A 27,532-nucleotide genomic window follows, 5' to 3' on the forward strand; every position below is an offset into this window, starting at 1 on the left:
AATTGGAAAGCATACTGATCTGCTCCACAACAGTTTTTGCTAACACAGGAATTAAAATAAAGGAGTGGGAATGAATTTCTAGACATTCAGTTTCATTTAATTGCGAAATGATGTGATCAGAAGAAGCTAGCCTTTAAGGTTTCTTACATGCTAAAAATAATAAGGAAAGTAATATCTATAAACAGCATGTGTCAAGTCATTCAGCATTGTTAAAACTTTAGACAGATATACCCAGAGAAAGGGGGAAACCTTCAAATTCCACCGCCCAGTCTTTTTGAGAAACTGGACCATTTCATAAGAAGATTCTCAGCCATCCAGATTCCATGTCATTCGCATCACTTCCAAACCCTGAGCTGGCAATTTTAATAAGCAAAAAAGATGAGAATTTAAATCAATGCTCTTACTGAAGCCAGAGAAAGGAGGAGTTTGGGATCCAGCCGCAAAACTCACACATTCAGGAAGTGCATTTACTGAAATATACCAGAAGATGGGGTAGTTGAGCTAAGATTCTGACCATTCCTTCTCTTACACAGTTTATAAACCACTTAAAACTAGATTTGTGATTAAACTAGAAATGACCCATACATTTATTTTAAAGTGTAAATGTCATCTGCTGGGGCCCTGGCTATTTCCCCGCATCTCAGTCACCCCAGAGTTGAGCTACTATTTGCCACAAGAAGACTAGGGGTGGTGGGGGGGGAACACCCACAGTAAAAGAGTAAAGCTCCTCCTTAAAGCTCAAGAGTGTCACCAAGGAATGGGGTTTGGGATTTTTAGAGCACGTAGGTAGCGCCTATTGGGCCAGAGCAAAATCCAAAAGCCATTTTTGTTAGGCCCAAGCCAAATAACCTGCACAGCTGTCAAGTTCTCCAGAATTCTGCTTCAGGGGTGCTGTTGGTGTCTTGTGCCATAATCTTAAGGCCTCTTGGAAGCATCTGCTATGAAATACCAAGCAGGTCTGCAATGATAAAATGGTGCTGGGTGGAGCTGGGAAGGAGAAGGGGTAGCAGAAGCACCCAACTGACAACAGAGAAATCAGTAATTGGTCTGTGACAAAAAACAGCACACACACACAGGAACAGAATTGACAGGACACAGCAAGCCAGCCACTCTTTACGGGGCCCAGATTTTAAAAACTCTTTCCCTGCAAGATTCTTTTCCTACATGATCAGGTCAATGCCTCTTTACATAGTCACCATTACTGTGCAGGTTCCCGATGTTAAGATGCTTTGGATTTCAAAATTTCATTTCATTTTTGCCAGCTTCCCAATTATTTCCTGCAGAGTGATGTGATGACCCAGTATGAGGCATAATTTCAGGATTTTCCTACATCGGAGCATACAGAGACGGTCTTCATTAAGCTTTTCTCCCTTCCTAATTTTATCTCACCTTCTACAGCTCCCATCCCAACCTTTTCTAGCATGTCATGCTTTGCTTCTGACTGTCAGACTGCAGTTTCACTTTTTCATATTTTTAAGGCATTTACAGTGCAATCCTATCCCAACCTTTGCATTTTGTATTTGCATTTGTTTATTAATATCCTGCTTGTCTTCCCAGCTGAGACCTAACATGGCATAGAGAATTGTTCTCTACTGCTCCATTCTCTTACAACAATCCTGTGAGGTCAGCCAAGCAGAAAGTCTGTGATGATTTCAAGGTCACCCAGGGAACTTTCCTGGTAGAAGTGGGGGTTCAAAACCAGTTCTCCCAGAATCCACTGCTTTGCCCACTAGGCCATGCTAGCTTATCTATCCAACAAAGACTCACGGCTATAAATTATTGGCACTAAACAAAAATTGTACAAAAATATGGAATGTATATTGTATAAGTCAATAAAGAACAAATCAATAAAGAGGAACCAGCACCCTTGACTCGTCATGCTTGAGAATGGAGTGTAAATATGTGAAAGTGTATACAACCTCAGTCTGAATATCTGATGAAGTGAAATGGCTGGTTCCTGCTTGTGGCTCCGTGATTAGTTCAGAAATCTGGGGTACAGCCTTATCTCCACTGACATTCACAGAAGAAGAGCGCTGGTTTTTATCATAGTCACTAAAATGATCGCAGTGGAGTTAATGGAATTTTGAACTGCTGATCTTTTGCTTCCTGTTTTTAGCGGGATTTTGCTGAGTCACAGAAGAAAAAAAATGTGTATTAAGTTGTTGTTGAATGTTTATTAACACACTTTAAATTGTTCTTTATTGATTTATACAATATACATTGCATATTTTACCGACCTCAGAAGGATGGAAGGCTGAGTCAACCTTGGGCTGGCTACCTGAATCCAGCTTCTGCCAGAATCGAACTCAGGTCATGAGCAGAGAGTTCAGACCACTGGGCCGCTCTAGCCGACAACAGTGAGCACTTAATAAACAATATGCACAATGTAAAAATAGGTCCTATTCTCTGACCTCAGATTCTGTCATGCAGCTAAAGGAACGCCAGTTAGTTGCCAACCTCAGCTTCATCCACTGCACTCAGTTCTGATTGGCTAAGGACTCTCCTTCAGAAGAGCCAATCCCGAGCAAACACTATCCCCATAGCAACCTGTAAACTCAACACAAATCAGCCTGGACCGTCTGTGTGTCTGAGCTCACCTCTTCTTCCACTTCAGCATCAGCTGCCTGCCCCAGTTTCTGAGCCAACATGTTCAACTTCAACCTGAGGACCAGCAGTAGTGGAAGAAACTACAGTCCAGGGGTGCTGATTGCCAACTGGAATGAGGATGTCTATCTAGAAGAGGTACTGAAACTGATGCACCAGACTTAGGTGCTATTTATTTTCCATTCTGGAGTTACTTGATAGGGTGGGGTAGACTTTAATTCCAGTCTCCATGCATCAGGTGCTCAGTAGATCTTTCCCTTCATTCTCTTCCCCCTGGCTTGGCATCCAAGTATGGTTGCCAACCTCCAGGCAAGGCCTGGAGAGCTAGAATTTCAACTGACAACTGAGTTCAGTTCCGCTGAAGAAAATGGCTGCTTTGGAGGATGGCTTCTATGGCTTGGCATTATACCCCTCTCTCAAACTTCACCCTCCACCAACAAATTCCTCAACCAGGAGCTGGCAACCCTGCTAAGGCAGATCCTGGAACAGCTATGCCTATTTCTTTTTCTTCAATCCCAAGAAAACTTCTTGTTGCTAGCAAATAATATGAGGCTCTACCATTCTCCTAAGTCTCAAGCAGTCCAAACTAATATCACAGTCCAATGTCCAATGTCTCTCTGTCTTAGGCGCTTGCAGACGAGAGAAGTCTGCAAGCACCTAAAATTTATTGTTGGGACTTATTTTTTGAGACTATTTTTCTTTACCTGTCGGATGGTGAAGTGTTGGCTGTATTTTGTATTAATCTTGAGTATGCGCAGTGTTTAATATCTATTCTACTTTATATTCTACTTTGTTTGCTTTAAGAGGACTGTGTTTCTTGTCATGGTTTGTTTGTTTGCTGGCTTTGTGCTGTCCAGACCATGTTCCTTACTTTTGGTGTGCTTGGTTTTTATTCTTGTACATCTCTTTTTTATACATAACCATACAAACCTATGCAAAGTGACACCCTTCTAAGTGCAGTGAAGACAACAGGTTTAGAACAGCAGATCTTTGCTTAAGATTGCACTGTGGCTTGGCTAGTTTTTCTGTGCTGCTTTGTGTGTTAGATGGTTTTACTATATTTGTAATGCTATTATGAAACATTTTAAATTTGTCACTTTTGCTATCTGCTCTCGGGACCTCACAACCAAAAGCAAGATAAAAATATTATCTGTAAAGAAATAATGTATGCTTTGCCTGTTAAGTATTTCGATGCTGGTTTCAATTTATTTTTCTAAAAACAGGATCTCCTGAAAGATTTTATATTTAGAAGAGAAAGAGGAGAACTTCTAATCCAGAGATCCAAAAAACTTAAAGAAAACCTATACAAAAAGGTATCCAGGTATTATGAACATTTTCAATGAATGTAAATTGTGATTTCAGATACTAATTATGCTCATCATAGCTCCAAACACAAGCCAGAGAAAGAGCAAACACTGTGAAGGGCAGGAATGAAAAACACACAATCAAAATGACTCTAAGAATTCTCTGAAAGGTTCCTCAGCAGACAAGACAATATTCTTGTCTCATCCAAACTACCCAATACTTGAAGTTCTGGGCACAGGTCAGGCTGGAGCTGTGGCTGCAGGGAACATCCTTCCCAGGCACTAGAGCAGGGGTGGGGAACAGTGGTTCTCCAGATGTTTTTTGCCTACAACTCCCATCAGCCCCAGCCATTGGCCATGCTGGCTGGGGCTGATGGGAGTTGTAGGCAAAAAACATCTGGAGAGCCACTGTTCCCCATCCCTGCACTAGAGGGCCCAGTTCACACCAGGGCTGCCAGAGGAAGAAGGACCTTCAGCCCCGCCCCCAGTTCTGTTTTTCTGACCCCCAAAAACTCATTGCAAATACAGACCCTCCAGTGGGGCAAACAACACCTCCTGCAACTGTTCCTGGTTAAGAAAATGGTCTGAGGGGCAGGGCTTTTTTGGTAGAAAAAGCCCAGCAGGAACTCATTTGCTTATTAAGCCACACACCCCTGGTGCCAATCCAGCTGGAACTGCGTTTCTGTGTGTTCCTGCTCAAAAAAGGCCCTGCTGAGGGGGGATGACTACTGGCAATGGGAGATTTGGACCAGGTCACACTCTGCATCCCATACCAGGGTTTCTATCCAAACTGGGCCCTGCAGTGCTTAGGGAAAAAGTTTGATGCAGCTAATTTATTTTTATTTTTTCTTTTATCATATATATATCCTGCCTTCCCCGAATGGACTCAGGATGGCTAACAACAGTTAAAAGCAATATAAAAGGTTAAAAGACAAATTATACAGTAAAAACCATTCTATACAAATTTACAATTACCAAAAATTCCAAGATGTGCATTGATGTTATCAATTGTTGTTTGATGCTACATTCATTGATGTTACTGGGTATTATTTAGCGCTTCTGCAGATACAATTATATTGCTGTTGGTTGAGGTTGACTCCGCCTTCCATCCTTCCGAGGTCGGTCAAATGAGTCCCCAGCTTACTGGGGGGGAAGTGTAAATGACTGGGGAAGGCAATGGCAAACCACCCCGTAAAAAGTCTGCCATGAAAATGTTGTGAAAGCAACATTCACCCCAGAGTCGGAAATGACTGGTGCTTGCACAGGGGACTACCTTTATGTTTTTTAAGTTGTCTGTGCTGTGGAATGGTAGCCATCTCCCCTTAGCTGTTGAAAGCAAGTCCTGGAACAGCTATCCAGATCCTGGAACAGCTATGCCTATTTCTTTTTCTTCAATCCCAAGAAAACTTCTTGTTGCTAGGAAATAATATGAGGCTCTACTATTCTCCTAAGTCTCAAGCAGTCCAAACTAATATCACAGTCCAATGTCCAATGTCTCTCTGTCTTAGGCGCTTAGACTGTGCTGTAAGTTCAGTCTTACAGGCCCTGCGAAACTGTGGCAGGCCCCACAGGGTCCTGACGTTTTTGGGAAGGGCGTTCCACAAAGCGGCTGGGGGTTGCTACCGAGAAAGCTCTGGCTCTGGTGGTAGACAGCCAAGTTTCTTTTGGCCCAGGGATTATCTGGCTGCAAGGAATGGGAGTTGAGGGAAACCTTGACCTGACTCATATCCAATTATACCCTGTAGTTCAGATCTGGGATAACTCAGTGTGTTCCAAGCCTCCAATTGGGCCTGGAGATCTCCCGCTTTTGCAGCTGACATCCAGTTGGCAGAGATCAACTTCCCTAGAGAAAATGGCTGTTTTGAAGGCGTTGTACCCTGCAGAGGCCGCTTCTCTCCCCAAACCCCACCCTCTTCTGGCTCCACCCTCAAAGTCTCCAGGTATTTTCCAACATGGACCTGGCAACCCTAGATGACTATTGTGCTTGATAAGAATTATTTCAGAAGCTCTTGCAGCTTCAGACTATAAACCACCTCCTGGGCCTTTCTCAGACAGAAAAGTGGCCATATGAAGAATAAAAAAGCCTGCACGATGCACACAAATTACACAATGCACACAACTTACTTGGACTAAATATTGTGGTTTGACAATTTAAATCAGATGTTTAAAAATGAAACAACAGAGAAAAAAAAGAAAGAAACCGTACTCTAATCAAATGTAACTCTCCCCCCCCCCCACTCGCCCCAACAGGAGCAGCTTTCCATTTCAAAAGATGGATTCCTTCACTTTGGAGACAGAGTTATGCTGCTGAGTCCCGACAAGAAGCTGTCGCCTGTGGAGAATCTACCTTGTGAAAGAGGAAATCTCTCCCTGGCAGTTACTCCTGATGAAATGGCTGTCCATGCGCTGGATGCCCTCCCGTCTCCCTGTGGAGTGAGCACCATCAAAGTAACTGACCCAATGGGTCGGAACACATTCCAGATTTTAAGGTGGGCTCTTCTGCTGGGAGCTTCTCGTTGTTTCCTTGAAGGGCACCTTTCCTTCTCTCTCCAATACCTTTATGCCAGTCAGCCAGTCCCCAGAGTGACATCGTCCGTGGGCAGGGCACCATAGGGCCCACCAGTTGTTTTCAGAAGTGAGGTGGGGCCGGGCGGGGCTCTTGCCCAGCAGGCCCTCTGATTGACCACTGGGGATCTGATTGGCTGTACAGGTTTTAAAAATATTGCTTTAGCAGTAGCTTGCAGCACAGCACATGGTAACTTGTGACTAAAGGTAAGCTGTGCGTATGCAAGAAAATATTTTAAAACAATAGGTTGATTTTAAGAGGTATCCTGTTGCTTTGCAAGGCTTTCCCAATCACACAGAAGCTACAGAACAAAACCTCTTTTTCTCCATTGGCTGAGGCCCCTCCCTTGAGGAGGAAGGGGGGGTGGGGAGACAGAGCTTGTTTTTCCAGACTCTCTCAATCGCACAGCAGAGCTACTGAGCCAAGTCTCTCTTCCTTCTGTTGCCTGAGGTTCCTCCCCCTCCTGGTCCCTTGGGGAAGGAAGGAAAGAGCCAGCGCTTCCTTTGCCCAGTTCCCTGGATCCCATGGGAGAAATACAAAGAAAACATCTTTAAGACCAATGAGTGCTAATGTTTTAAGCATGTTTTATTTTTAAAAAATCTTTAATTGTGTTTGTCTGTGTCCTTTATAAAGTTTATATCTCTGCTATCTAATTTTAAATAGGTTCACACATGGCCCGGGCTGACAAGGTCTTATTTATGTCCGATCCGGCCCTCATAACAAATGAGTTCAACACCCCTGTTTTAGAAGATGCAAAAGAGCTCTAAAATCAGTTGTGACAGAATCAGGGTTGCACAGACAGTGTTTTAAGCCTGCATCTAAAAACTTGAACAGCAAGTGAGCAGCAGACGAGTGCAGGTTCAGAGCTGAGTGTGACTTCCTGCATGAAAGCCAGGCACAAAGACTTTGCCAAGAATGCACCTGATGAGCTCCTTTGCTCTGTATTGGCTTTCATCTGTAGTACTGGGGTGTGTGCAAATTTTAGGATGAAAAACTTGTTTAAGAAGCCAATGAGCAGAAAATGGCTTACATCAAACAAAGGTGGGGGGGTTCTCTAGAGTTTCCAATCTCCAAGTGGTGGCTGGAGATCTCCTGGAATTACAACTGATCTCCAGGCTGTAGAGATCAGCCCCCCTGGAGGAAATGGCTGCTTTGGAGGGTGGAATTTTATGATGTCACACCTGCTGAGCTCCCTCCCCAAGCCCCATTCTTCCTAGCCTCCACCCACAAAATCTCCAAGAATTTCCTATCCAGACATGGCAATCCTTGTTTTCTCCTTCCTGCTCATCTGTTTGCTTTTTTACCTCTCCTTTTCATTTCTCCCATTGTTGACATTTATAATGTAACATGCTTGGAGCAGGGACTTTTTTTCAAAACAGAAAAGTTGTCACTTGTGTTACTCTATAAAATACCAATTATGTTGATGCTGCTCCATAGATAAGAAACAACACTTCTTCTGCTAACAGTGCCACCTTATTCTATGTTTAAAGTACTGAGGGAGCATCCATGGGAGAACCTGTTAGATTTGGGCAGAATTTCGGCCTGGGTGCAACGGGAGGATTTCATGATCGAATGGTAAGTGAGGATACATAACAGATAAGCTCATCTATGTTAAATAATTGTAGGGCTTTTTTTGTAGTGGGAACTCCTTTGCATATTAGGCCACACACCCCTAAGGGAATGTTCCTTCTAAGCTGCAGAGTCTTGTGAGCAAAAATTCTACTTTGTGAGCTACTGGGATTAAAGTTGTAAACTACTGCATAAATTATTGTGCTCTGGGGTCATTTTTCCTGAGCTAAGACAAAAAGGTGTGAGCTGGAGGCTAAAAATCTGTGAGCTAGTTCATGCTAACTCAGCATAGAGGGAACACTGCCCTGAGGTAGCCAATCCTCCAAGAACTTACAGGGCTCTTAGATTTTTAGCTTGCCCCTCTTTAATGTGGATCTCTTCCCACCTGCTATTCTTATCACAGCTCTGTGAAATAAAACTGATTTTGGTCCAAAATCACCCGGCAAGCTTCCATGGCAGAGTGGGGATCTGAATCCAGTTCTCGGGGTTCCAAGTACAATGTTTTAAAACATCAGCTGCCCTCTGTTGGAGCCCAACATCCTAACCCAATTCAGAGCCTGCTTTTCCAAAAAGTATATTTCCAGAAAATAGTCATGAAACTAGTTCCTTAGTTATAAATCAATCCAGTGACATCAAAAATTCTAACACTAAAATTTGGTGTAGTGAGTAAAGTACTGATCTAGGATCTGAGAGACCAAGGTTTGAATCCGTACTCTGTCATGGAAGCTTGAGGGGTGATCTGGGGCTGGTCACACAGTCTCAGCCTGACCTACTCTACAGGGTGGTGGTTGTTAGGATAAAATGGAGGAGTGGAGAATGATGTGCTAAACCACTTTGGATCCTCATGAGGGGAGAAAAGAGGGGAATAAATATCTACATAAAATAAAACATGTAAAATAGAAAACAAGTAAAATTGTTGCAAGATAAATGGAGCAGAACAAGCTATTAAACAGAATCAGAACAAATGTGTCAAGAAAATAAAAAGGGTTTCTACCTGGCACTTAAAAACATTAAGAATGAGCGTTCTGCAAAGTGCATTCCAGAGATGTGGTGCTCCCACAGAAAAGGCCCTGTTTCTAATCATCTTGCCCCTGAGGGCAGAGAAGACCTTTGATGAAGGTTTGAATAACAGGAAGATTCATGGGAGATTCATGGCAGTTCTACAGGTATGACTGACTCAAGACTTAACATGCAACGGTTATTCCTAATGGTTTCTGCTCCACTTAACGATGGGTATCAGTCAACCCTCTAATGAAAAATGAACTGTGACAATCCAGAGGACTATGTGGTGCAAATAAAAGCTTTGGACTCAAATATCTAACTGTTCTGGTATTTGCTTTGCTGTCTCTCCTGGGGTTTTCAGTCTCCAGGCGGTGATTGGAGATATCCTGGAACCACAACCGGTTTCCAGGTGACAGATCAGTTCCCCTGGAGAAAAGGTAGACTCTCTGGTATCATACCCTGCCCTGCCCTCCCCTCCCCAAACACCCACCCTCCCCAGGCTCCACCTCCCAAATCTCCGGGTATTTCCCAACCCAGAGCTGGCAACCCTATCTCTATCTGTCTCTTAACTTGGTTTGTCCAGTTCCCAAACAAATCACTCTCTGCTGTGCCTCATTTTCAGCTGTTTCTAGCAAGTGACCACAAAACATTTCAGAACATGGCAAAGAAGTCCCTCCTTCAAGCCACGTTCCTGACTGATGAACTTTCTTACCTGGCTTCTTGGCAAGCTACTTACCTGGATCCACAGCTGCGCCTCGAATACGAAGGGTTCCCCGTGCCTGTAAGAAGCTTTGCAGAACTTCTTCATGTTTATTCATAATGCATTTGGTCTCTCTCTCTTCCCCTCTCCCCAAACCCATTTCCATGTAAGCTCACCTGCTACCAGAGGTTTGGGTGATTTATTCTAATAAAACATGCCTTTTAATTTGAAGATTTACTCCAGTTATCATGAAACATCAATTTGATGTTAAATAACAAAAGAATTAAAGTAGGTCCATAAACGGGGCTTTGCAGTCTCTGCAGAACAACTAAATTGCTGCTGGAGCGGCCATCAGCTAATGGAAAGGGCCCAGATCTTGTCTCTTGCCAGGAGGCACAACAGTTGGCTCCCAAGGGAGCTGGTGACCCCAGAAAGAAGCCAGAAGGGGCATCAAACACAAGGAAAGCCAGCAGTACTTTTAACATCAAATTTAGCACGTTTTGCCACCTATCCAGTCTACTCTGTCCACACATGGCTGGTTGCTTGGTCTAAAATGGCACTAAAAAGCCCTAGCCCCCAAACAATGCCAGTAAATGCCAGTTACAGTGCAATTTAAGTGTTAGGATGAAAGATACATCCATGTGCAATTTTTTTTTTAAAATAAAAAAGCTTCCAATGTGAAAAGGGGAAAGGAAAGGAAAGGTCCTCTGTGCAAGCACCAGTTGTTTCCAACTCTGGGATGACGTTGCTTTCATAATGTTTGCATGGCAGACTTTTTACGGGGTGGTTTGCCATTGCCTTCCCCAGTTATCTGCATCCCCCCCCCCTGCAAGCTGGGTACTCATTTGACCAACCTCAGAAGGATGGAAGGCAGAGTCAACCTTGAACCGGCTACCTGAAAACCCAGCTTCTGCCGGGGATCGAACTCAGTTCGTGAGCAGAGCTTAGGACTTCAGTATTGCAGCTTTAACACTGCGCCATAGGGTTCCAGTAATTCTTGGTGCTAGCTCATGGTTGACTCAGCCTTCCATCCTTCTGAGGTTGGTAAAATGAGTACCCAGCTTGCTGGGGGTAAAGTGTAAATGACTGGGGAAGGCAATGGTGAATCACCCCATAAAATGTCTGCCATAAAAACATTGTGAAAGCAATGTCATCCCAGAGTTGGAATGACTGGTGCTTGCACAGATTTTTACCTTTTAAAGCTGTACAAACTAGAGCCTGGGCACTACCGCTGAAAAGGAGCTGTCTCCAACTGCCAGCCACCTGACTTTAAAAGGTAAGGGGCACCCAGAGCAGGGCCTCCAATAAAGATCTTCATTGCCAGTTGCCAGACAGCATTGAGGAAGGTTATTCCAAACTCTGGATGCCTCCACAGAAAAGCCTGCTTACTGTAGCTACTCACATCAGCTTCTGGGAGCAGGGTCTCAGCTGAAGACCTAACAGCTCAGGCAGGTTCATACAGAACCCAAACATTTGCCTCCGTGTTTTCTGCAAGCTATGGAACACCATATTCTGAGAACAGCTGTCCCCATTTCATATATGTCGAGACATTTGCCTCTCACCTTCCAACTCTTCTTTGATTTCTGCAACCAAAACTTTTATACCCATTTTGAAAACACTTAATTCTCTTCTTCTTGCTGTCCTACTCAGTTCTTTTTATTTGATTCCCAGGAGAATCTATCTTACCACCACCGCCCTGGCCCCTCAAGTTTTATTTTTTATTTATTTTAATTTTTTGCTTTTTTCCAGGCAAACACTAAGATTCTCATCACTCACTGCCATACCAATCAAGCCTTAGCAGTTCCGAGGAACTTCTGGATAAGGTAAATGACCTCTGTAGCAAAAATATGTCTACTACACTATACGTTTATACCAGCAGTATTTTATTTTATTGTTTTTAAAATCGAGGAGTCTTGTGAATTGTAGTTTTTCTGTGAGTGTGTTGAGAATTCTGACAATCTCTAGGCATGGAGCTACATTTCCCAGCAGTTACTTAAAAACCCCCCTATTAAATCCATTTATGTCTATACTATAGATACATAAGCACCTGAAGCTGCCTTATACTAAGATTCTTGCAGTATGATCCTAAGCAGGTCTACTCAAAAATCTTACAGTAGTCTACTCAGTGGGGCTTACTCCCAGGAAAGCGTTTTTCAGATTGCACTGCTGGTCTCTCGGGGTGAGTACTGTCTTCTCCAAGGTCTCAGGTGGCCTTGAGGCAGCTATGGGGTAAGTGGAGGGAGGAGGACTGTTAGGCAACTGCCCACTGGACTGAAGAATGTCCATGGCCTCACTCCTATAGTTTCTTTAAACCCAACTGTGAAATAAAAACACAAGAAACACAAGCCTTGATTAAAGGATGGGTGGCATAGAAGGTACGTAGCCCCTAAAAGTCTCTTATTTGGGAACCTGCCAGACCAAGGCTGTAATTATTTGTGAGGTAAACATAAATAATTTTCCATAGATATTTGATTATACAGACAAGACATAATGTGTAGATGAAACAAAGTTTTATTTAACAGAAAATAAAGTATTTAATAGGGTGAATGTTTTGTGTGGGTGGCTTCAATACATAAAGTAAAACTGGTTTTCAGCTTCACTCCCAAAGATTAACTTTCCCCCAATGAGAGTCACAACTATTGAGCTGACCCTCAAGTAAAGTAAATAAACCCTGGAGGGAGATTTGATTTCCCTTTCTCCAGACAGGTTACATCAGCAGGCTCAAGGCTGCTGTTTTCTCCACACGGCTCCTCTCCACAGAACCTGTACATGCAAGTTGGGAATGTAACAGGATGCTTACTTGTCTCAGTGAAACAAGCTTCCTTCCCTAAGCTAACCTCAAACGTTAGCTAAAGGCTAAATAAAGGCCTCACTAAGCTGACCTACTTAACTAGAGTCACCAAAATCCCTGTCTGAAGAAAAATGTTTTTCCCTCACCCTTTATAAATTGCGGCTGGCTCAACCTCTCCCATCCAGTGGAATTTTCATGGGCTCTGATTGGCTGACCATTACATGGCTTTGCATGAGGTCTAAGTCACAAGAATTAGTTCAGAGCTCTGGAGGGAACAGAAAAATGGAGCTAGAAGGTATCCCAAGGGTCATCTAGTCTAACTGCAAAGTGCAAGAAATTCACAGCTACTTCCCTCCACTCCCCCAGTGGCACCCACTCTATGCCCAGAGGAAGGGGGAACCCCCCCCCCCCGGGATCCCGGGGCCAATTGGGCCTGCAGCAAAAATTCCTTCATGAACTCAAAGTGGTGATCACCTATCAGGAAGTTCTTTGTAATGTTTACCCAAAAGCTCTTTTGATTTAATTTTAATCTGCTGGTTCTGGTCCGACCTTCTGGGACCACAGAAAGCAATTGCCCCCAAGGACAAAATAAGGAGACAGACACCAAGTGTTGGAATAAAATTGGTCCACTTTATTAATTAACCTCATAAACAGCAAGGGTACCCCACCAGCTGCCTGGCCAGGGCTAGGGGTCACCGTGACCGCTCCCCTGCCATAACGGGCAAGAGACCCAGCCCCCCGGCCAGAGCTGAGCGCCTCAGCTCCCTCTGGGCAGGCTCAGCAGGGAGGCCCGCACCAGAGGGCCCAAACCCAGACGCACGTCTCGCCAGAAAGCACCCTCTAGCCGAGTCTCCCAGCAGTCTGCATTCTCCACCCGGATCTTCAAACCCCAGGGTTGATCATGCCAGACTCCAAATTCCCCAAAAGGGGGATGCTTCACAGTCCTCCCCTGGCCGCATAGTGCCCTAAACCCCAAAAATCTGCCACTACTAAGGCCAAGTCTCTACTTAGGGTTTAGCGCCCACCGGGAGGCCCAAAGCCACCCGCAACCCTTGCTGCAAATCTCTCAGGAAAAGCATATTACCCTTTTCCGAGAGATGGACTTCATCCCCTCTGTAGAGGTCAAGATTTCTCACCAGAATATCCGGATGGGGCAGATAGTGGCCCAACCCCCTCTCAAGCAACTTTTTAAGCTCCTTATTAGCCTTGTACCTGGCCCTTTCTACCGCTGCGGGGTCCAAAGCACAACACCACAACAGGCAGGGCAGCATGGCTGACCACACTATAATGGTCCCCGGCCATCGCTCCCGAATGTGCACAAAATCATAACAGGCCTGCCAAACTAAGGCCTTGCCCTTCATTAACCCCAAATCATTACCTCCTAGGTGAACTATTAAGACCTGAGGAGGAGGACCCACTCTATCACGAAACAATAAAGGCAGCAGGCCTGACCACTGACGGCCACGGCGCCCCTGCCATTCAATAACAGCATGCTGGCTGAGTCCCAGCTGAGAGCCCACCACAGTTCTCCGGGCTTGCAGAGCGGCCCAAAACACGTGGCTATGGCTGCAGATGAGAACTCAGCTCCGGCTCCTCTGGCCAGGAACAACAGCATCTAAAAAGAGAAAACAGTTAAACACCAACCGAACAAAACATACCCCAAAACCCAATGCAGTCATGGCCGAAGAAAAGGTCGCACATAGGCCTTATAAGCCGATGAATGCCAATGCCCCAACCTCTGAATAGAGGTGGAAGGATACCCCATTGCAGCAGCAGTTGAGGCTGCCCCGATTCTAAAGGAGTGGGTCCCAAACTGCACCCCTGACAGCCCTAACTCACTCAAGGCCCGAGACATCACAGCCCAAAACCGGTGCTTCATCAAAGGGGCACCCTCGGAATGAATAAACAAAAACCCATCCTGATTACCCCGGACTGCCAAATAAGCAGCCAAAGCTGACACGGGACACAAATCAAGCTCAGAGCAACTACCCAGCTCCAGCACTGTACCCTTCTGCAACTGATCCGTCTTAGAAAGACGGACAGTAATAAATGCCTTACCCCCAGACATCCGCAAATCCCTCAACCGCAATGCCCTACAAGAAACATCGATCCTGGATTGGGCCACCAACTCACTCACCCTAAGCGCCCCAAAGAAAGCCAACAGGGGAGGGACGGTGGCTCAGTGGTAGAGCATCTGCTTGGTAAGCAGAAGGTCTCAGGTTCAATCCCCGGCATCTCCAACTAAAAAGGGTCCAGGCAAATAGGTGTGAAAAACCTCAGCTTGAGACCCTGGAGAGCCGCTGCCAGTCTGAGAAGACAATACTGACTTTGATGGACCAAGGGTCTGATTCAGTATAAGGCAGCTTCATATGTTCATATGTTCAACAAGGATGTGGCATGAAACAAACATGCCTCAAACAATGAGGAACACACCCCATCCCACACCCTCTTCAAGCCACGCAGAATCAACGGCGACACCAGATTCCGCATGTCAAAACTAGGCCCAGCCTCTCTAGACCAACCCTCCAGCATCTTTCGAATATAAAAGTCTGCTGTATCCTCCCTATAACCTAGCACCTTGCTGGCAAAAGCCAGCACCGACAGGCGCCCCCTAATAGAGCGCACCGCTAACCCCTTACCTTGCAGCGACACACAGTAATGGAGCAAATGCTCCACTGGGAGGGGCCAAACCCTGCGATACTCTACCTCTGCCTGAAAGTCCTCAAACTGCCGCACAGCCCGTTCATAAGACTTCCAAGTGCTAGGTGCAATGGCTAGACCTATCGCTCTGCATGCCTCAGATCTCCAAGATCTCCAGATCTCCAATCAGCCATAGCCCCTGGGGCATTGCAACCAGCTCTCTGTCGGCCTCCGGGGCCAGCTGACGAAACCTCTCCATCTGTTTACGAGATAGAGCATCAGCCACCCTGTTACTCACACCTGGAACATGCCTGGCTAAAAACAAAATGTTAAGCCGCAAACAGTGCAGAGTGAAGGCCCTAACCAACCGCATAACCCCCCCGGATTTGGATGTAAGGGAATTAATGACGTGGACGACCGCCATATTGTCACACCAAAAATGCACCGTGTGATTGGCCATATCCTTCCCCCACAGCCAAACCGCAACTAAAATGGGAAAGAACTCAAGAAACGTAAGGTCTTGGTTCACACCTATCAACGCCCAGGAGTCAGGCCAACTATCTGCGCACCACGAAAGTAGACCCCAAAACCTAACGATCCCGCAGCATCAGACATGACCGGGAGCTCAGCTTCAAGCCTCAAATAGTCCCTCCAAAAAGAGACTCCGTTAAAAGACACCAAAAATTCCCGTCAAACCTCCAAATCATCCCTCATGCTGCGTGTGACCCCAGTTCTATGCTGAGGCAAGCGTAATCCTGCCATAGCATCGCACAGCCTTCTAAGAAAAGCCCTACCGGGAGCAACCACCTTGCAAGCAAAGTTGAGGTGCCCGACCAGCTGCTGCAACTCCAGCAACGTAACTTTCTTCTTAAGAAGAAAGGTAGAAATCCTAGCCCTTAACTCAACTATTTTCTGAAGGGGCACCCTAGACAACTGCGCAACAGTGTCGATCTCAATCCCCAAAAAGGTCAACTGCTGGGTTGGTCCCTCCGTCTTCTCAGGCGCTAACGGAACCCCAAGCTCCTCAGCCAGCTCAACAAAGCCAGACAGCAGCTGAGCACAACACCCCGATCCCAAAGGACCCACAAAGAGGCTGGGCCCAGGCAATCACCCCTGCATAGATACAAAACCCTGGAAGCCAATTGGCCCAGGTTCTGTCCACCTTATGCTTCTTCAATTTCTCCTTCTCTTTTTCGTCTAAATCCTCCTTATCCTTTTTTCCCAACTCCCTACAGAGTAAGGAAAAAATATCTACATACTCCCCTTTTAATATTTTCTCACGCGTTGCAGGGAGCAGGTGGTCACCCAATGGTAGGGTGACATCTTCAAAGGGCAAAGCGAAAGGCATATCCCATAAAAGGAAGGTGCCCCGAGAAAGGGGCTAGCCATGGCCAAGCCTGACCACTACCAACCTGTAAATTACCTGCCAACTTACCAGACCATCCAGAAGGAACAACCGCTGTCCCCAGACCAAACGCTCCAGCAGCCACAGCCGCATCTGCCCCACTGGACTCAGCATCCATATCCATAGATGCACCAGCAGAAACTCAGCCCAGTTCCCCCTCCCGGGACGTCAACGCTGCCCACATGATCGGCCCGCCTTGACTAAGAACGACCCCAGAGGCCCGCGCCTGACCACCACCCTCCCAAAAAAATCAAGAAGGACTCGGCCAGGACGTAAAACACATCCACCGACGACGAATGCCCTCAACGCAACCACCACCGCCGCCTGAGGCAACAGCACGTCGCCGCCTGCTCCACTGCAAATATAGCCAGCCGACAGCGAAGCCTGGTAAAGACGTCCTGCCAAAAGACGCGCCCGACGCAGACTGAGAGGAGCGCAGGTCTGGCTGTCAATCATCCAGACCACGCCCCCCCAGCCTGCGCGCATAAACGGGCGCCCTCTGTCTCTCCCCGTCCGGGGAGGCAAACTCAGGCCTCTGCAGCCCAGCTGCTGTGCTGCAGGCTGCAGGCACATGATTCTGCACTATCCTCTATATGACAGCCCTTCAAATACTTGAAGGTGGGAAAAATTGGTATATATTGGGGTGTGGGTATACACACACATAAACACACACACAAAATAAATATACCAAACCCCGTGGCACAGAGTGGTAAACTGCAATACTCTTCTTACAACCTGAGTTCGATCTCGGCGTAAGCTGGGTTCAAGTAGCTGACTCAAGATTGACTCAGCCTTCCATCCTTCCAAGGTCAGTAAAATGAGTACTCAGCTTGTTGGGGGTAAAGTGTAGATGACTGAGAAAGGCAATGGCAAACCACCCTGTAAAAAGTCTGCTGTGAAAATGTTGTGATGGGACATCACCCCACGGGTCGGTAACAACTTGGCGCTTGCACACCTTTGTACACACACACACACACACATGACCAGATCTACATGAGGGGGGGAATTAAAAACGATGCCCCCTTATGGGCCCATAGAATAGAATAGACTCCATACCCAGGGCACGCGTTCTCTCTGCCCCTCCCCGCTCCGGCCCTGTATGGGTATATATATGTTTCTGTATATATATATCCTGTCCCTTCAAAGTGTGTGTACAGAAGGGGCCAAGCCTGTTCAGGGGGGACTGACGTTTAAAAATCTCTCTGTCACTCTGCACGGTTCCATGTGCTGCAAGGAGGAAGGGAGGGCTTCAGACTTCTCTCCCATACCTCTGTTGCCTACACATGAGCTTGAGAAAGGGAAAAACAGGTCCTTATCTTGTATGTCTTGTATTCTCCATATGATTTTAAAATGATAACTATATGTATAATGTATATGGCTGGTCTAGTGACTGCCACCCCATGACTGTTTCTGTGGTGAAAAGGGCACAGGAGGGATGATCATACTGAAGCTCATCCTTCCCCCTCCCCAAGTTTGGAACAGCACAGAGTTACAGAAAGAAGAAGAAGATATTGGATTTATATCCTGCCCTCCACTCCGAGGAGTCTCAGAGCGGCTCACAATCTCTTTTACCTTCCTCCCCACAACAGACACCTTGTGAGGTGGGTGGGGCTGGAGAGGGGTCTCACAGCAGCTGCCCTTTCAAGGACAACCTCTGCCAGAGCTATGGCTGACCCAAGACCATTCCAGCAGGTGCAAGTGGAGGAGTGGGGAATCAAACCCTGTTCTCCCAGATAAGAGTCTGCACACTTAACCACTACACCAAACTGGCTCTCCAGATGTTTAAAGTTTAGTCCCTGCCTGAATGCATGACTGAGAGTTGAGCTGGGCATCTTAGTAGGTGCAGTTTATTAGTTTGCCCTCAGGGTTACAGTTGGGTTTTCGTAGTGTGAATGGGCAAAACCCATCCCTGTTCAGGCAACATGGTAACTGCCCTTATTAGGAACGTCACAGGTAGTGCATGCCCAGGCCCCGAGATAGGCAGTTGCTGGGCTCCCACCATGTGTGGATGCAATGTCTGAAGATCTGTGGAATTATTAGAGGTTATATTTGCACAAGGGAACCACCGAGATGTGAGTCTTGCATCATTCTTTGACAGGGTCTGGGCTTTGCTGTTCTTTAAGAGTTGGGTTTCAGCAATGTTTCAGCAGTGTCTGAAAGGAGTCTTAAGATTAAAAGAGGAGTGACACCTGTGATTCAGCCTCAGATGGAACTCACTTTCCTCCAATGCAGCCCTTTCCAACAGAATCAATTCACACATGAAGCCGCCAGTCAGCAAGTGTAGAGTAATACATGCGGGGTGGAAAGTTTAGCAATCTGCATACTTAAGGCCAATGTTCCCTCTAAGCCATGGAGTCCTGTGAGCAAAAATTCTACTTTGTGAGCTACTGGCATTAAAGTTGGGAGCTACTGGCTTTAAAGCTGTGAGCTACTGCATATAGTTTGCTCTGGGGCTATTTTTTCTGAGCTAAGACAAAATGTGTGAGCTGGAGGCTAAAAAAGCTGTGAGTAACTCAACTTAGCGGGAACACTGCTTATGGAAACTGGCCAACAAGATCTGTGGACTGCACAGCAATAACACCAGGTTTTTCACTGTTTTCTCTTAAAGGACCTATTTTGGAAAGGAATATGAGGTTGTTTGTCACACCTACTTGGATTCTCACAAAGCTGAAGAAGATAAAAATTACTGGATTGTGGTTACAGGGAACCCCAGTGACAAATCAACCACAATTTTTGATAGACCTCAGCCTTCTACAGGGGTGACTCGAGAGTCAAGCAGTGAAGTCCAAACAGAGACTTAACTGCTCAAGCTTCAATTACCTCCCCCCCCACTTTTGTTAGTGCTTTGTTAAAAATGAAAACATGAATGGAAGTCAGGATTCTAAGGGAACTTCATGCTGTCTTTATTCTAAACACACACAGGAAGGTATTTCTAAATATGTACAGAAGAATATCTCTAAACAAAAAAGAAAATATGTTTCATCACATTTCTCCACTCCGCAACACACTAGTAAACCATATTCATAAGCTCTGATGCTTTTAAAAACTATGTGCGTTGATCATTGTTCTGGCCACTAGGTGGCAACATCTTTTAAAAGGGAACCTCAGGCAACATTAGGAGACAGGCACAATTACAGTGTAATCTAAGGGTAGAATGATAACAGGGGCAAATGCACACTTCTGAAATGTGCATCTGCCAGTTAGGGTGGGTACAGGGGCCACCTTTTGCAGAGGAGAATCTACAGGTGGAGGGATTGATACCCTGTTATATTTATACCCTGTTAGCTGTTTATACCCAGTGGGGACCCCCAAAGCAAGAACATTGTTCTCCCCCTTCCATTTAGTGATCACAGCAACAGCTCTTAGGGAGGAGACAGTGAGTGGCCCATGGTCAAGCAGGGAGCTCATGTGGGAGACAAAAGGAAAGGAAAATAAATATGCAGAGAAGACTCACTGGTCACAGGAAGAGACATTCTCATTAGGCAGGCAGGCAGGCAGGTAAACAGAAAGAAAGATTATCTCCTATTTGAATCCTCCACTACCAGGAAGTTCTGCTGTCCTCCTGCAAGAGAGGAGAAAAACGGGCCATACCGATGCAGTAATCAAAGTTGCACATAGCTTTTACGATGTTTGAATCTGGTCTGCTACAAGATAGACAATCCTGCTCCCTGTAGCAAGAAACCAGGGTGCTGGCTCACTTTCTCTTAAGACATTTTAAACCATCTCAGTGGCTCCAGGCTCCTAAGGCAAAACAGCGCACGAGCAAGCAAGAAAATACACACAAAGGGGGTTTGCTTCCCAGACTTGCTGCCAAAGGGATACCGGTAATTCATGCACTGGAATCTGCTGCGTGTTTGTATATGTATCACTGGGGGCTCGTCTCCTGACTTGCATCAAGAACTGCCACATGCAGAATGTCAGAGCAGAGTCAGACCACCCTCCCAAGAAAACTTTTTTTGCAGTAATATTTATTGTAATTTTAAAGCTCAGATACAAACAATAAATGATAAATAATAACTAATTGTACTTTACAATGTCATACTTCAAGCCTAGATGGCAAATTAACAGTATTACAGTTTACTAATTTTTCCTTTACAAAGCTCGAAAGTTACAGTCAGTCATTCAAAAATAAACCATAGATCTGTACAGATGATTTTCTGGTAATATATTATTTGCAGTCATATAACTTAATACAGGAAACCAAATTGCTACAAACTTAGATTCATATTGTTCTAAGGGAGTTCCTGATGTTTTGATAAAAAAAAATTACTCATAATAAAATGTTCCCATAATTTTGTTTGCCAAAAACCTATAGTTGGTGTAGAATTGTCAATCCGTTTACAAGCAATGGTCAATCTATCAGTAGAAACTAAAATAGATATCAGTTCTTTGGTTCTCTTACTAGTATCTAAATCAAGCCATTTATCTAATAAAAAAATTTCTGGAAACATTGGAACTGAATAACCTGCTATTTGGTGTATTTGAGATGCTACCTGCATCCAAAATTGGGGAATATATTGACAGCTCCACCAGCAATGCAGAAAATTTGCAATTCCCCCCACACTTTTTCCTACAGTGTAAATCATATTGCTTATTAATTTTATGCATAGTGGTAGGAGGTAAGTACCAATGCTTCATTGTTTTAATTGTCTGAAACTTTACGGCAACTACTTGTGAGGTTATACTTGGAGAAGACCAAATCTGCTCCCAGTCTTCAGATGTAAAGTCAAAGTTGCAGTCCAAGCAAACATGGAACGTCTCTGCTTCTCTGGCAGAGTTGGCTGTCTCCTGTGAGTTTCAGTTCTGTGGGCAGAAACTACATTATTCTGTTCCTAAATACAAAACTGTGTGGAACAAGTATTGAGTGCAGAATCTTGTCACAACCAGTGGAAGATGCTGTCACAAGTTCCATACACAGGAGTAGACAGCACATGGAGGTCCATCACCAGAGCTGACAATCCAGGAGCATTTTCATGGACCAACTAATAAAACCATGTTCTGTCAAATAACCAGTACTGATGTCTGAAGATCTCTACCCATATGAGTCATGGTTTGGTCTGCTCCCACCCTGGAACCATTCTTCAGGGATTCCCTTATTCCACTGCTTCTCCTCTCTGATTTGATAGGTTATGTGATTGGGTTCTGTCATTGTCCCACCCCTTATAGGTCACTCAATTCTGCTCTCATTCTGCCTGCCCTAGATAAGGCAGTAAAAAGTGTTCTGGGACTGTATAACACTTTGGACTGTAGAGGGAACAGCAGATGACCAAATGCGCATACACAAGGCCTTTTCCAGCCATTACATCCAGTACCCTCCCAACTGCAAACAGATTCTTCTAATCTGCTCAGTTGCCATGTTGTCTGAAAGGGGCCAAAATCCGTATTTTCCACATGCATATAGCTTTTCTAGTGTCAACAGATCACTGGATTTTTCAGAGTTCTGGTTCACAGCTACCAAGGGTGTACATTCATGTAAAATTTAAGTATTGCTCCTGTTCAGGCAACATGAAGACCACATATATTGGGGAGCATTATGGGTAGCACCCACTACCTATACAGGTGGTTGCCAGGCTCCTGGTATGTATGGGTGCAACATCTGGAAAGAACCACAGAATCTAGCCAGACACAGACACAGGACAGGAGCAAATGAGCCGGAGGATCTTTGGGCTCGAATACTCCCTCCTTGCCTCCCGCCTTCCTCTATGCACAGCAGCCTAATTAAAGACTTCCACTTTGGTGGCAAATCATAATTGTCTCTTCCTCCAAATGACAGACTTTGGCTTGTGGCCTGCAAGATGGAATTCTGAACTGTGGGTTCATCCCAGTTGGTAAGAAAAAGTGCAAACAATTCTATTGAGTTTCTGCTGAACTAAAGGTTATCTCCATTTCACAAAGTGGTAAGCTGCACTGCAGTACTGCAGTCCAAGCTCTGCTTACAACCTGAGTTTGATCCCAGTGGAAGCTGGGTACAGGTAGCTGGCTCTAGGTTGACTCAGCCTTCCATCCTTCCGAGGTTGGCAAAAAGCTTGCTGGAGGTAAAGTGTAGATGAGCGGGAAAGGCAATGACAAACCACCCCATAAAAAGCCTGTCAAGAAAATGTTGTGATGTGATGTCACCCCAAGGATCAGTAGTGACTCGGTGCTTACCTTTTTAATGGTTAGTCACAAAAGCAAATTTCTGTGAGCTCATGGCATGTGAGGACAGCAAGACTGAGGAAGGGAGCCCAAGAACCTGAAGGTATCCCCCCACCACCACGATTGTTCATGTCTGAATCAGGCCATGTTCTAGTCTAACCTCTCCCTAATGTAAGCCGAAATGCCCTCAAAACGAGGTTGGGGAATTAGTTAGGTGGACACCTGGCTCACTAGGAATCTTTTTACCAATATATACCAGGCTCAACCATCCAGAGGGTAATGCTCAATAAAAGGACTCTAATTTAATAAAAAACAATTGTAATTTATTTAGAATAATAGTTCTTCCACACAAGATAAAAATACAAAACAATCACACAGGTCTAAGAAACACAGATAGATTGATAGGGGAACATATAAGGGTAGACAGACAGGGTAGTATTTACCTCTCGCAGACTTCAAGGAAGGCTCCGGTGGCGACAGTTGAGGGAATGGGGGAGGACCTGAAACTGATCAGGAATCGGGGATGGATCTATGCAGCGGAAGGTGGGTTGCTGATAGAAGCACACCTGTGGGTAGCTAGTCCACAGGTTATAAGGCCTCACCTGAGCCCTTAGGGGATGGGAGGCAACGGGGAGGAGGAATGGGAGACTCTGTGATGACCATGAAGGCTGGACATTAGCAGAGCCAATGGCGAGTCCCTTGGTGACACCCAATTGGGTGTTAGCTTTAACCAATGAACTTCACCTTTGTCCTGGGAAACCTGGAAACTTCCAGGTTGCGCCAGGGCCTGAGGCGGCTCCAAGGTGTTAGACTGGGGTAAGAATGGGAATGGCTGGATACTTAAGGTTAAGTGGGCTTATCTGGGAAGGTGACAATAGGGAATCAAATATTGGCCTAGGTATCACCCGGGTAAGACAAAAGACTTGGTTGATGGAGGAGATGGTCTTCCTCTTTTCTCATCATCTTCTGAGCAGCCGTCTTTGTTCTGGGTTTTGTTAGACAAACAGGAACATTAGTTGAGCTGTTAATCGATTCATGGGGCAGATGGGTTGCTTGCGAGCCAAGGGTGACACAGGGTGTGTACGTGAGCCTTCCACTATGAGGGAATGAAGTCCAGCCTGGCAGGAAGATGGACTCTGGTGGTGTTAGCCCTTGGTTCATGGAAAACAGGCTAGAAACTGCTTGCCTGTACAGTTCATTGTGGTGTGGCTTCTGCCACTGCAGTGGCCAAGACTGGGCACACAAGGAGTAGCTGGCAGCTCATTTGTAGAATGCTGCTGCAAAGCTGAGGCTTATAGTATCCACATAAGCCTTAGAAACTGTAAGCAAAGTCCACTTCTTAGACCAGATGTGTGAGAGTCAAAATTCCGGGCACCCTGGCAACCATACTGGTGATCACGATGTCCATATGTATGAAAAGTAGGGGGCTTTTTCCTCACACTAATGTTTTGCAAGCACAAGGAATTCTTTTTCTTGAGGTTTACAAAGTGTGTCCGTCCCCCCTTCATGTGTTTGCCACTGTGTGACACAGAGTGTTGGACTGGATGGGCCGTTGGCCTGATCCAACATGGCTTCTCTGATGTTCTTATGTGTTGTTTAGACCACAGAGAGTGAGAGAGAAAGTGACAGGGTTTTAGGTTGCAGCCCATAAGTGAGTGCAACCTAATAACATCTAATAACACAGGTCGAGATGCAGGACAGGAACCCGGAAGTGACCGACAGGCTGCTTCAGCGTGCCGCTGCGCCGGCCCCCTGGGCCCCACAACGATGGGACCGATGCCACAGGGACGGGCTTGAAACACTCTATAACCCCTCAAAAGAACAGCAGTCTAGCTCGCTTCCCCCGAGCCCTGCCGCCATAAGCCTCAAGGGGGCTCATTTTGCGGCATCTCCCGGCGGGAGGGTGGCACCCGCACGGGACACATATCAAATGAAAGAGGGGGCGCAGGGCTATCAGAAACAGCCGGCAGAGGGAGTCGGGAGACCACCCCACTGGGGGATCCACACCCCGAAAGTGATGAAGGTGGCGCAGATAGAGCCAACAGAGCAAACAGGACAAAATAAATAGGCTGCATTATGCAGCACAGTTGAGAAAGTGCCTTATCCCATATACTGATGAAGTAAATACAGGATCTGAGAACAAAATTGCACCAGAAGACACAAACACAAAGCTCCCTTACACTGAATCAGTGCTTGGGTCCACCAATGTCAGTATTGTCTAGTCCAGTCACAAACACAAAGCTCCCTTACACTGAATCAGTGCTTGGGTCCACCAAAGTCAGCATTGTCTAGTCCAGTCACAAACACAAAGCTCCCTTACACTGAATCAGTGCTTGGGTCCACCAAAGTCAGTATTGTCTACTCCAGTCACAAACACAAAGCTCCCTTACACTGAATCAGTGCTTGGGTCCACCAAAGTCAGTAGTGTCTATTCCAGTCATAAACACAAAGCTCCCTTACACTGAATCAGTGCTTGGGTCCACCAAAGTCAGCATTGTCTAGTCCAGTCACAAACACAAAGCTCCCTTACACTGAATCAGTGCTTGGGTCCACCAAAGTCAGTATTGTCTACTCCAGTCACAAACACAAAGCTCCCTTACACTGAATCAGTGCTTGGGTCCACCAAAGTCAGTAGTGTCTATTCCAGTCATAAACACAAAGCTCCCTTACACTGAATCAGTGCTTGGGTCCACCAAAATCAGCATTGTCTAGTCCAGTCACAAACACAAAGCTCCCTTACACTGAATCAGTGCTTGGGTCCACCAAAGTCAGTATTGTCTACTCCAGTCATAAACACAAAGCTCCCTTACACTGAATCAGTGCTTGGGTCCACCAAAGTCAGTATTGTCTACTCCAGTCATAAACACAAAGCTCCCTTACACTGAATCAGTGCTTGGGTCCACCAAAGTCAGTATTGTCTACTCCAGGGGTGGCCAGAGGGAGGGAGGGAAGGAAGGAAGGAAGGAGGGAGGGAGGGAGGGAAGGAAGGGAGGAGGGAGGGAGGGAAGGAGGGAAGGAAGGAGGGAGGAAGGAGGGAGGGAAGGAAGGGAGGAGGGAGGGAAGGAAGGAGGGAAGGAAGGAAGGAAGGATGGATGGAGGGAGGGAGGGAGGGAAGGAAGGAAGGAGGGAAGGAAGGAAGGGAGGGAGGGAAGGAGGGAAGGAAGAAAGGAAGGAAGGGAGGAGGGAGGGAGGGAGGGAGGGAGGGAGGGAAGAAAGGAAGGAAGGAAGGAGGGAAGAAAGGAAGGAAGGAAGGAGGGAAGGAAGGAAGGAAGGGAGGGAGGGAGGGAAGGAAGGGAGGAAGGAGGGAGGGAAGGAGGGAGGAAGGAGGGAGGGAGGGAGGGAAGGAAGGAAGGAAGGGAGGAGGGAGGGAGGGAAGGAAGGGAGGAGGGAGGGAGGGAAGGAGGGAAGGAGGGAAGGAAGGAAGGGAGGAGGGAGGGAGGGAAGGAAGGAAGAAAGGAAGGAAGGAGGAAAGGAGGGAAGGGAGGGAGGGAAGGAAGGAAGGCCGGCCGCCACCTCCCGCCAGCCGCCACCCCCGCTTACCTTGTTCCAGGGCGGGGTGGCGGCCTCTCCTCCGGGTGGCTGGTGCTGCTGGCGGGGCTGGCGGCGGCTGCGGAGGCCGGGGAGGCGGCGGAGAGAACGGCGCTGGTCTCTGGAGGGCCTCCAGGGACCAGCGCCGGCCTCTCCGCTGCCTCCGCGGGCCTCTGGAGGGCCTCCAGGGACCCGCGGGGGCCTCTCCACTGCCGGCGCTGGCCTCTGGAGGCCTCCAGGGACCAGCGCCGGCCTCTCTGCGGCCTCCGCGGGCCTCTGGAGGGCCTCCAGGGACCCGCGGGGGCCTCTCCACTGCCGGCGCTGGCCTCTGGAGGCTTCCAGGGACCAGCGCCGGCCTCTCCGCGGCCTCCGCGGGCCTCTGGAGGGCCTCCAGGGACCCGCGGGGGCCTCTCCGCGGCTTCCGCGGGCCTCTGGAGGCCCTCCAGGGACCTGCGGGGGCCACTCCACTGCCGGCGCTGGCCTCTGGAGGCCTCCAGGGACCCGCGGAAGCCTCTCCGCGGCCTCCGCGGGCCTCTGGAGGCCCTCCAGGGACCCGCGGGGGCCTCTCCGCTGCTGGCGCTGGCCTCTGGAGGCCTCCAGGGACCAGCGCCGGCCTCTCCACTGCCTCCGCGGGCCTCTGGAGGGCCTCCAGGGACCCGCGGGGGCCTCTCTGCGGCCTCCGCGGGCCTCTGGAGGCCCTCCAGGGACCCGCGGGGGCCTCTCCACTGCCGGCGCTGGCCTCTGGAGGCCTCCAGGGAACAGCGCCGGACTCTCCACTGCCTCCGCGGGCCGCTGGAGGGCCTCCAGGGACCCGCGGGGGCCTCTCCGCTGCCGGCGCTGGCCTCTGGAGGCCTCCAGGGACCAGCGCCGGCCTCTCCGCTGCCTCCGCGGTCCTCTGGAGGGCCTCCAGGGACCAGCGCCGGCCTCTCCGCTGCCTCCGCGGGCCTCTGGAGGCCTCCAGGGACCAGCGCCAGCCTCTCCGCTGCCTCCACGGGCCTCTGGAGGCCTCCAGGGACCAGCGCCGGCCTCTCCGCGGCCTCCGCGGGCCTCTGGAGGCCTCCAGGGACCAGCGCCGGCCTCTCCGCGGCCTCCGCGGGCCTCTGGAGGCCCTCCAGGGACCCGCGGGGGCCTCTCCACTGCCGGCGCTGGCCTCTGGAGGCCTCCAGGGACCAACGCCGGCCTCTCCACGGCCACTGCGGGCCTCTGGAGGGCCTCCAGGGACCCGCGGGGGCCTCTCCGCGGCCTCCGCGGGCCTCTGGAGGCCCTCCAGGGACCCGCGGGGGCCTCT

The 27,532-nt window shown here is 47.6% G+C and overlaps 1 protein-coding gene across 2 annotated transcripts; it reads left to right on the forward strand.

Annotated features, from left to right (window-relative positions):
- The first annotated feature begins 2,586 nt into the window (after positions 1-2,586).
- Positions 2,587-20,002, forward strand: CFAP161 (cilia and flagella associated protein 161). Of its 2 annotated transcripts, XM_060260083.1 has the most exons (7): positions 2,587-2,742; positions 3,828-3,917; positions 6,159-6,397; positions 7,965-8,049; positions 9,668-9,826; positions 11,495-11,568; positions 19,190-20,002. In XM_060260083.1, exons 1-7 carry the CDS (start codon positions 2,647-2,649, stop codon positions 19,380-19,382), a joined length of 936 nt encoding a protein of 311 aa, XP_060116066.1. In that variant the 5' UTR covers positions 2,587-2,646; the 3' UTR covers positions 19,383-20,002. The 2 variants fall into 2 exon arrangements, with proteins under 2 accessions (XP_060116066.1, XP_060116067.1); XM_060260084.1 differs by lacking the exon at positions 3,828-3,917 and having other exon boundaries at positions 2,590-2,742; positions 19,190-19,551.
- The last annotated feature ends 7,530 nt before the right edge of the window (positions 20,003-27,532 follow it).

This window comes from Heteronotia binoei, chromosome 19 (assembly GCF_032191835.1).
Source record: "Heteronotia binoei isolate CCM8104 ecotype False Entrance Well chromosome 19, APGP_CSIRO_Hbin_v1, whole genome shotgun sequence".
NCBI lineage: Eukaryota > Metazoa > Chordata > Lepidosauria > Squamata > Gekkonidae > Heteronotia > Heteronotia binoei.

What these genes read in the sequence shown, in the direction of transcription:
- CFAP161 (XM_060260083.1), top strand. Translation starts at nt 2,647, where the DNA reads ATGTTCAACTTCAACCTGAGGACCAGCAGTAGTGGAAGAAACTACAGT. An exon ending in AACACATTCCAGATTTTAAG is followed by an intron (nt 6,398 to 7,964) that starts GTGGGCTCTTCT and finishes CTATGTTTAAAG; the next exon opens with TACTGAGGGAGCATCCATGG. An exon ending in GAGGATTTCATGATCGAATG is followed by an intron (nt 8,050 to 9,667) that starts GTAAGTGAGGAT and finishes CCTCATTTTCAG; the next exon opens with CTGTTTCTAGCAAGTGACCA.